Genomic DNA, 11105 nt, shown 5'->3' on the forward strand with positions numbered 1-11105 from the left:
ATATAACGCAAGGTTAAATTAAGATTCTCAGATGGTTAACTGATTTTTGTACTCCAACGCCCTTGGGTAGGTGGAGGGAGTCTGGAAGGGCAACTAGGAGTCTGTGTTTTCCGAGAATTTATAGCACGGCTTTTGATGATCCTTGGTTGGGGTCTGAGCAGATTATTTGTTGCGATTGTAACGTAATAAAATGGTGGTCCGATAGTCCAGGATTATGAGGAAAAACATTTAGCACCACAATATTTATTCCATGGGACAAAACTAGATCCAGGGTATGACTGTGGCAATGACTAGTTTGAGACATGTTGGTCAAAACCCACTGAGTCGATGATGGCTCCGAAAGCCTTTTTGAGTGGGTCTGTGGACTTTTCCATGTGAATATTAAAGTCACAAAAAAATATATCTGCCATGACTACAAGGTCCATTAGGAATTCAGGGAACTCGGTGAGGAACGCTGTATATGGCCCAGGAGGCCTGTAAACAGTACCTATAAAAAGTGATAAGTAGACTGCATAGATTTCATGACTAGAAGCTCAAAAGATGACAACGCAGGCATTTTTTGTGGGGTTAAATTGACATTTGCTGTCATGTTAGCAACACCTCTGCCTTTGCGAAATGTGCGGGGGATATGGTCACTAGTGTAACCAGGAGAAGAGGCCTTATTTAACACAGTAAATTAATCGGGCTTGAGCCATTAATTGACTATGACTATGACTGCCTTGGAAGTGAGGGATCTAACATTAACTAACCCTATTTTGAGATATGAGATATCACAATCTCTTTCAATAATGACAGGAATGGAGGTCTTTATTCCAGTGAGATTGCTAAGGCGAACACCGCCATGTTTTGCTCAACCTAAATCGAGGCACAGCCACGGCCTCAATGAGGATAGCTGAGCTGACTACACTGACTGCTAGTGGCAGACTCTACTAAGCTGGTAGGCTGGCGAACAGGGTGCAGGCCAGGCAGCAGGCTATCTCATTGTGGAGCTAGAGGAGTTAGTGCCCTGTCTATGTTCATAGATAAGGTGAGAGCACCCCTCCAGCTAGGATGGAGTCCGTCACTCCTCAGCAGGCCAGGCTTTGAGTCCCAGAAAGCGGGACAATTATCTACAAATTCTATCTTTTGGGAGGGGCAGAAAACCGTTTTCAACCAGCGATTGAGTTGTGAGACTCTGTTGTAGAGCTCATCGCTCCCCCTAACTGGAAGGGGGCCAGAGACAATTACTCGATGCCGACATATCTTTCTAGCTGATTTTAAACACTGAGGCTTTGTTGCGCTTGGTGACCTCTGACTATTTCATCTTAACATCGTTGGTGCCGTGGATACCAATATCTCTATACTCTCTACACTCGCCAGTTTTAGCCTTAGCCAGCACCATCTTCAGATTAGCCTTAACATCGGTAGCCCTGCCCCCTGGTAAACAGTGTAGGATCGCTGGATGATTATTTTAAGTCTAATACTGAGGGTAATGGAGTCGCCAATGACTAGGGTTTTCAATTTGTCAGAGTTAATGGTGGGAGGCTTTGGTAGCTCAGACCCGACGACGGGTAGAGGAAAGACCTGAGGAAGCTCGGCCTCTGACTCCGGCTCATTGCTTAATGTGCAGAACCGGTTTAAAGTTTCTGTCGGCTGAATGAGCGACACCGGTTGAGCATGCCGACAGCATTTCTTTCCTGAAGTGTTGAGAAAATTGTCCGGCTTGTGAGGACTGTGCGGGGGGATTTATACTACTATCTGTACTTACTGTTTCATCCTTTCCTACACTTAAATTGCCTTTACCTAACGATTGCATCTGAAGCTGTGCTTGCCACGTGTATAAGGTGATAGTTCTCCTGTATATTATGAGTACAGCGACTGCAATTAGATGGCATAGTGTTAATGTTACTACTTATAGTGGCTTGCAAAAGTATTCACCCCCTTGGCATTTTTCCTATGTTGTTGCCTTACAACCTGGAATTTGTGGGTTGTATCATTTGATTTACACAACATGCCTACCACTTTAAAAATGCAAAATATTTTTTATTGTGAAAAAAAAACAAGAAATAAGACAAGAAAAACAGAACTAGTGTGCAAGTCTCTTGGGGTATGTCTCTATAAGCTTGGCACATCTAGCCACTGGGATTTTTGCCCATTCTTCAAGGCAAAACTGCTCCAGATCTTTCAAGTTGGATGGGTTCTGCTGGTGTACTGCAATCTTTAAGTCATGCCACAGATTCTCAATTGGATTGAGGTCTGGGCTTTGACTAGGCCATTCCGAGACATTTAAATGTTTCCCCTTAAACCACTTCAGTGTTGCTTTAGCAGTATGCTTAGGGTCATTGTCCTGCTGGAAGGTGAACCTCTGCCCCAGTCTCTGGAAGACTGAAACAGGTTTCCCTCAAGAATTTCCCTGTTTTTAGTGACATCCATCATTCCTTCAATTCTGACCAGTTTCCCAGTCCCCTGATGAAAAACATGGGGATGGCGTTCTCTGGGTGATGTGAGGTGTTGGGTTGCGCCAGACATAGGGTTTCCCTGATGGTCAAAAAGCGACATTTTAGTCTCATCTTACCAGAGTACCTTCTTCCATATGTTTGGGGAGTCTCCCACATGCCTTTTGGCGAACACCAACCGTGTTTGCTTATTTTTTTTTCTTTTAAGCAATGGCTTTTTTTTCTGGCCTCTCTTCCATAAAGCCCAGGTCTGTGGAGTGTATGGCTAAACTGGTCCTATGGACAGATACTCCAATCTCCGCTGTGGAGCTTTGCAGCTCCTTCAGGGTTATCTTTGGTCTTTTTGTTGCCTCTCTGATTAATGCCCTCCTTGCCTGGTCCGTGAGTTTTGGTGGGCGGCCCTCTCTTGGCAGGTTTGTTGTGGTGCCATATTTTTTATATTTTTTTTAATAATGGATTTAATGGTGCTCTGTGGGATGTTCAAAGTTTCTGATAATTTTTTTAACCCAACCCTGATCTGTACTTCTTCACAACTTTATCCCTGACCTGTTTGGAGAGCTCCTTGGTCTTCATAGTGCCTCTTGCTTGCCCCTTGTTTGGTGGTGTTGCGGACTCTGAGGCCTTTCAGAACCGGTGTATGTATACTGAGATCATGTGACACTTAGATTGGTGGACTAAAGGTGGACTTTATTTAACTAATTATGTAACTTCTGAAGGTAATTAGTTGCACCAGATCTTATTTAGGGGCTTCATAGCAAAGGGGGTGAATACATATGCACGCACCACTTTTCAGTTTTTATTTTTTTGGCAATTCTTTTAAACAAGGAATTTTTTGCATTTCACTTCACCAATTTGGACTATTTTGTGTATGTCCATTACATGAAATCCAAATAAACCATCCATTTCAATTACAGGTTGTAATGCAACAAAATAGGAAAAACAGCAAGGGGGATGAATACTTTTGCAAGGCACTGTAGCTTTTTCGGCTGGTGGAGGTCCTGTAGAACCATGTCCGGATATTGCGTTGGGGTGAAAAAAATAAAGTAAAAACCGAGTTTGGCATATAGCCAAGTAGCAACAAACAGCACAGAGACGAGTCCAGAAGTTGACTACTGACTGTCATCAATCAGTAGGCACATTTACAATACTACACACCCTCAGCTGTCATCAATCAGTAGGCACATTTACAATACTACACACCCTCAGCTGTCATCAATCAGTAGGCACATTTACAATACTACACACCCTCAGCTGTCATCAATCAGTAGGCACATTTACAATACTACACACCCTCAGCTGTCATCAATCAGTAGGCACATTTACAATACTACACACCCTCAGCTGTCATCAATCAGTAGGCACATTTACAATACTACACACCCTCAGCTGTCATCAATCAGTAGGCACATTTACAATACTACACACCCTCAGCTGTCATCAATCAGTAGGCACATTTACAATACTACACACCCTCAGCTGTCATCAATCAGTAGGCACATTTACAATACTACACACCCTCAGCTGTCATCAATCAGTAGGCACATTTACAATACTACACACCCTCAGCTGTCATCAATCAGTAGGCTCATTTACAATACTACACACCCTCAGCTGTCATCAATCAGTAGGCACATTTACAATACTACACACCCTCAGCTGTCATCAATCAGTAGTCACATTTACAATACTACACACCCTCAGCGGTCATCAATCAGTAGGCACATTTACAATACTACACACCCTCAGCTGTCATCAATCAGTAGGCACATTTACAATACTACACACCCTCAGCTGTCATCAATCAGTAGGCACATTTACAATACTACGCACCCTCAGCTGTCATCAATCAGTAGTCACATTTACAATACTACACACCCTCAGCGGTCATCAATCAGTAGGCACATTTACAATACTACACACCCTCAGCTGTCATCAATCAGTAGGCACATTTACAATACTACACACCCTCAGCTGTCATCAATCAGTAGGCACATTTACAATACTACGCACCCTCAGCTGTCATCAATCAGTAGGCACATTTACAATACTACACACCCTCAGCGGTCATCAATCAGTAGGCACATTTACAATACTACACACTAGAGGTCGACCGATTTATTTATTTATTTTTCAACGCCGAAACCAATTTATTGTAGGACCAAAAAAAGCCGATGCCGATTTTATTTTATTTTATTTTTTTTTATTATTATTATTATTATTTGTAATAATGACAATTACAACAATAATGAATGAACACTAATTTTAACTTAATATAATACATAAATAAAATCAATTTAGCCTCAAATAAATAATGAAACATGTTCAATTTGGTTTAAATAATGCAAAAACAAAGTGTTGGAGAAGAAAGTAAAAGTGCAATATGTGCCATGTAAGAAAGCTAACGTTTAAGTGCCTTGCTCAGAACATGAGAACATATGAAAGCTGGTGGTTCCTTTTAACATGAGTCTTCAATATTCCCAGGTAAGAAGTTTTAGGTTGTAGTTATTATAGGAATTATAGGACTATTTCTCTCTATACGATTTGTATTTCATATACCTTTGACTATTGGATGTTCTTAAAGGCACTTTAGTATTGCCAGTGTAACAGTATAGCTTCCGTCCCTCTCCTCGCTCCTACCTGGGCTCGAACCAGGAACACATCGACAACAGCCACTCTCGAAGCAGCGTTACCCATGTAGAGCAAGGGGAACAACTACTCCAAGTCTCAGAACGAGTGACGTTTGAAACGCTATTAGCGCGCACCCGCTAACTAGCTAGCCATTTCACATCGGTTACACCAAGCCTATCAACTCCCAAGATTAGGCTGAAGTTATAAACGGCACAATGCATTGTGTTGAGCTGCTGGCAAAACGCACGAAAGTGCTGTTTGAATGAATGCTCACGAGCCTGCTGGTGCCTACCACCGCTCAGTCAGACTGCTCTATCAAATCATAGACTTAATTATAATAAACACACAGAAATACGAGACTTAGGTCATTAATATGGTCGAATCCGGAAACTATCATCTCGAAAACAAAACGTTTTTCCTTTCAGTGAAATATAGAACCGTTCCGTATTTTATCTAACGGGTGGCATCCCTAAGTCTAAATATTCTTGTTACATTGCACAACCTTCAATGGTATGTCATAATTACGTAAAATTCTGGCAAATTAGTTTGCAACGAGCCAGGCGGCCCAAACTGTTGCATATACCCTGACTCTGCGTGCAATGAACGCAAGAGCAGTGACACAATTTAATGTTTGCAGGCAATATTAACTAAATATGCAGGTTTAAAAATATATACTAGTGTATTGATTTTAAAGAAAGGCATTGATGTTTATGGTTAGGTACATTGGTGCAACGACAGTGCTTTTTTTTGCAAATGCGCTTGTTAAATCATCACCCGTTTGTCGAAGTAGGCTGTGATTCGATGACAAATTAACAGGCACAGCATCGATTATATGCAACGCAGGACACGTTAGATAAACTAGTAATATCATCAACCATGTGTAGTTAACTAGTAATTATGTTAAGATTGATAGTTTTTATAAGATAAGTTTAATGCTAGCTAGCAACTTACCTTTGCTTCTTGCTGCCCTCCCGTAACAGGTAGTCAGCCTGCCATGCAGGCTCCTCTTGGAGTGCAATGTAAGGCAGGTGATTAGAGCGTTGGACTAGTAACCAGAAGGTTGCAAGAACGAATCCCCGAATCCCCCCTGAACAAGGCAGTTAACCTCCATTCCTAGGCCGTCATTGAATATAAGAATGTGTTCTTAATCTGACTTGCCTAGTTAAATACAGGTGTAAAAAAATATATATACCGATTTGATATGGCCCTAATTAATCGGCCATTCCGATTTAATCGGTCGACCTCTACTACACACCCTCAGCTATCATCAATCAGTAGTCATCATATACTGACAACAGTATACAGACACGGAGTATACAAAACACTAAGAACCCCTGCTCTTTCCATGAAACTAACCAGGTGAACGCTATGATCCCTTATTGATGTCACTTGTTAAATCCACTTCAGTCAGTGTAGATGAAGGGGACGAGAAGGATTTTAAAGCCTGGAGACAATTGAGACTTGAATTGTGTGTGTGTGCCATTCAGAGAGTGAATGAGCAAGACAAAATATTGAAATGCCTTTGAACGGAGTATGGTGGTAGGTGCCAGGGGCACCAGTTTGTGTCAAGAACTGTAATGCTACTGGGTTTTTCACGTTAAACAGTTTCCCCATGTGTATCAAGAATGGTCCACCACCCAAAGAACATCCAGCCAACTTGACACAATTGTGGGAAGCATTGGAGTCAACATGGGCCAGCATCGCTGTGGAACGCATTCGACATCTTGTAGAGTCCATGCCCCGACGAATTGAGGCTTTTCTGAGGACCAAAGGTGGTGGGGGGTGCAACTCAATATTAAGGTGTTCCTAATGTTTGTTATACTCAGTAGGCTACCGACGAGTAAACAAACTCTCTCACACACAGATATTCTCCCCTCTTTTATCTCCTCTGTTGGCTGGCCCCTAATGGCACCGGGTCATGGGACAGTTGGCTGGCCCCTAATGGGACCGGGTCATGTGACAGTTGGCTGGCCCCTAATGGGACCGGGTCATGTGACAGTTGGCTGGCCCCTAACGGGACCGGGTCATGTGACAGTTGGCTGGCCCCTAACGGGACCGGGTCATGTGACAGTTGGCTGGCCCCTAACGGGACCGGGTCATGTGACAGTTGGCTGGCCCCTAACGGGACCGGGTCATGTGACAGTTGGCTGGCCCCTAACGGGACCGGGTCATGTGACAGTTGGCTGGCCCCTAACGGGACCGGGTCATGTGACAGTTGGCTGGCCCCTAATAGGACCGGGTCATGTGACAGTTGGCTGGCCACTAATAGGACCGGGTCATATGACTGAGCCAGACTGGCAGAGTGACGGCACTAAATGGGTCACCACCACCATCAGTCACAGTTCCATCCTCACTGAGACACCGAAGCCCCTGACACACTTATTTATATATATAAATATATATATATATATATATATACATACATATACACACACACACACACACACACACAAGCGCCTGACCAAAGGGCCTCTCCACTGATTGAAAACATGGAAAAAGAGGACATCTGAAGACGCTGACTCTGCATCGCTCGCCTCCCTCCCTCCCTCTCTCTCACACTCACTCACTCACAAACACACCTCTCACTATCAACTTCTCTACAAACTACTGTATGTTCTATCTGAAATAAGTGTGTGTAGATTCGGTGCCATTTAACCAATATATCACTGGTAGTTATACATATGGAGTGTGCAACTCTGTTTTTATAGATTCGGTGGCATGCCAACAAATGAGCTCAGATCAACCGCCGCGCTAGGGTCACCGCCGCGCTAGGGTCACCGTCGCGCTAGGGTCACCGCCGTGCTAGAGTCCACATTAGGCACAGGAAGTGGACCTTTTTATTGTCTAGTCTTGTTAACTCCATTGGTTGGTTGGCCTGGTTTTCAGTTGGCTGAACAAACCCTTATTTTACTACTTGTTTACATGATATTTACTTGGACATTACATTGTAAAACAGCACTCATGCACTTGAAGCTACAAGGTGCTATAGTTACCATTTTATTTAAGGCAAATACCTGAAGTACCCATAGTCACCATAGTCCTAATGTATTGGCTGTAATGACAGTGTGAAATCATTTGAATAATTATTACCGCTCTATTTGGAACTTGACCACTCTGGGTGGTGTCACCATGGTGATGTGCAGTATGTGGTTGTCATGGCATTGTGAGTGGGTGATGGCTGTGCCCTCACGACCAGGTTTGGCGCCAGGCTGCAAGGCAGGTTGGGTAGGGGTGTGTGTGTTTCTCTGTCTGAATGCTCTGTAAGCCTTCGGTGTCTGTAAACCTTGCTGGGATTGTGTGTTAAACCTTGTCACACACTGCAGGATAATCTATATTCCTTTACCCCCCCCCCCCAGTCTTTCTCTCTGTTATTTTACTGTTTTTTTCAACCCCCCGTTGTCCTCTCACCTCGCTATCATGAGATTTCACTTCTATATATATATATATATATATATATATATATATATATATAACATTTTAAGTACACCACACCATGTCTCTGGTCTCTCTCTGTGTGTGTTGACGTTAATGAGGATACTGCTCTCTCCCTCCAGGACACAGCCAGTCTGAAGGTGTGGCCCAGCACCAGTCCCAGTGAGCTGATGGAACAGGCGTTGAGGAAATGGCTGACGACCCACGGCCCCGAGGAGGAGGGACGCCAGGCCGAGCAGTATGTTCTGAGGGTCAGCGATAAGCTGGAGTTCCTCTGTGGAGACCACCCCCTGATACAGTACAAGGTGACCCTTTACTCTTAGGCTCAACCTCACTGCACACCCTAATGATGCCCTATGACCCCTTCACCTTTAACCCCCAAACCCTCTAGAGTGCTCTCTTACCATCAAACTGCTCCTTTTCTTATTCTCTTACCCTCTACATGTGCTGTGCTGACCTCAACTCTCCTCTGACAATGACCTTGTTTATCTCAACCATTCCTTAATCATTAATGTCATAAGTAGCATACACTCTTCGACCGTAACGGTTAACGTTCCAAGGTCAGAGCGTGTAGGGAGTGGGTTTAGGAATGTCTCCTTGTGTTTAACCATAAATGAGACGCAGTGATCCAGAAACGGTCATCTGACTGCTGTCCTAATAACGCCTCATTAATAACACTGTCTTCCTGGAACACATTACTGTTACTCACAGACCTGGTATGTGTGCATGACTGAATCCATCTGTGTATGAGTGTGTGTGTTTCCGTGTGTGATGAAGCAGACTGTGACCATTACACCCTGCAGAAAAGGGTCCGGTCCTATTTGTGACCCAGTGTTTAGATCCAGGAACCATCTGATCCACATACATCATGTCTGTACATTAGATATGGGTTACCTTCCATCTGTGTGTCTGATTTCCTCTGTTTGACCTCTCATCCCTACTCAGTTTGTGTACTCTCCCTCTTCTGTCTTCTCTTCAGAACATATAGGCTTGCCTGATGTCTCTCTCTCTCTCTCCCTCTTCTGTCATCTCTTCAGAACATATAGGCTTGTCTGATGTCGCTCTCTCTCTCTCTCGCTGGCTCTCGCTGGCTCTCGCTGGCTCTCGCTGGCTCTCGCTGGCTCTCGCTGGCTCTCGCTGGCTCTCGCTGGCTCTCTCTCTCTCTCTCTCTGGCTGGCTCTCTCTCTCTCTCTCTCTCTCTCTCTCGCTGGCTCTCTCTCTCTCTCTCTCGCTGGCTCTCTCTCTCTCTCTCTCGCTGGCTCTCTCTCTCTCTCTCTCGCTGGCTCTCTCTCTCTCTCTCTCGCTGGCCTCTCTCTCTCTACTCCTTGCTCTCTCTCATCTCTCGCTGGCCTCTCTCTCTCTCGCTGGCTCTCTCTCGCTGGCTCTCTCTCTCTCGCTCTCTCTCTCTCGCTGGCTCTCTCTCTCGCTGGCTCTCTCTCTCTCTCTCGGGCTCTCTCTCTCTCTCTCTCGCTGGCTCTCTCTCTCTCTCTCTGCTGGCTCTCTCTCTCTCTCGCTGGCTCTCTCTCTCTCTCTCGCTGGCTCTCTCTCTCTCGCTGGCTCTCTCTCTCTCGCTGGCTCGCTCTCTCTCTCTCTCTCTCTCTCTCTCTCTCTCTCGCTCTCTCTCGCTGGCTCTCTCTCTCTCTCGCTGGCTCTCTCTCTCTCGCTGGCTCTCGCTGGCTCTCTCTCTCTCTCTCGCTGGCTCTCGCTGGCTCCTCTCCTCTCTCTCTCGCTGGCTCTCTCTCTCTCTCTCTCTCTCTCTCTCGCTGGCTCTCTCTCTCTCTCTCTCTCTCTCTCTCTCTCGCTGGCTCTCTCTCTCTCTCGCTGGCTCTCTCTCTCTCTCGCTGGCTCTCTCTCTCTCTCTCGCTGGCTCTCTCTCTCTCTCTCTCTCTCTCGCTGGCTCTCTCTCTCTCTCTCGCTGGCTCTCTCTCTCTAGCTGGCTCTCTCTCTCTCTCTCTCTCGCTGGCTCTCTCTCTCTCTCTCGCTGGCTCTCTCTCTCTCTCTCTCTCGCTGGCTCTCTCTCTCTCTCTCTCTCTCTCGCTGGCTCTCTCTCTCTCTCTCTCTCTCGCTGGCTCTCTCTCTCTCTCTCTCTCTCGCTGGCTCTCTCTCTCTCTCTCTCTCGCTGGCTCTCTCTCTCTCTCTCTCTCTCGCTGGCTCTCTCTCTCTCGCTGGCTCTCTCTTCTTCGCTCGCTCTCTCTCTCTCGCTGGCTCTCTCTCTCTCTCGCTGGCTCTCTCTCTCTCTCTCTCTCTCTCTGTCGTTCTCTCTCTCTCTCGGCTGGCATTCTCTCTCTGGCTGGCTGTGTGTGTGCGCGTGTGCACCGTTCACATTTGTAAGGGACGGCAGGTAGCCTAGCGGTTAAGAGCGTTGGGTCAGTAACCGAAAGGTCGCTGGTTAGAATTTAAATTTCATTGTGAAAAATCTGTCTGTGCCTTTGAGCACAAGGCACTCAACCCTAATTGCGCCTGTAAGTTGCTCTAGATAAGAGCGTCTGCTACATTACAAAAAAAACATTTAAAAGAAATTCAGTTTGGATGTTGGCATACAGAATAGTACTCTCTGTGTATTAACGTCCTCTCCTCTCTGTCCCAGTACATCAAAGCCTGTCTCCAGGC

At 45.3% G+C, this 11105-nt stretch overlaps 1 protein-coding gene across 6 annotated transcripts in view; it reads left to right on the plus strand.

Annotated features, from left to right (window-relative positions):
- The window catches only part of LOC115206538 (phosphatidylinositol 4,5-bisphosphate 3-kinase catalytic subunit beta isoform), a 79398-nt gene that overhangs the window by 55342 nt on the left and 12951 nt on the right, over window positions 1-11105 (plus strand). For all 6 annotated transcript variants that reach the window (XM_029773645.1, XM_029773647.1, XM_029773644.1 and 3 more), the window contains one exon: window positions 8618-8800. In XM_029773645.1, the coding sequence (XP_029629505.1) occupies window positions 8618-8800 (183 nt within the window). The remainder of the gene's footprint in view (window positions 1-8617; window positions 8801-11105) is intronic.

This window comes from Salmo trutta, chromosome 13 (assembly GCF_901001165.1).
Source record: "Salmo trutta chromosome 13, fSalTru1.1, whole genome shotgun sequence".
NCBI classification, from domain to species: domain Eukaryota; kingdom Metazoa; phylum Chordata; class Actinopteri; order Salmoniformes; family Salmonidae; genus Salmo; species Salmo trutta.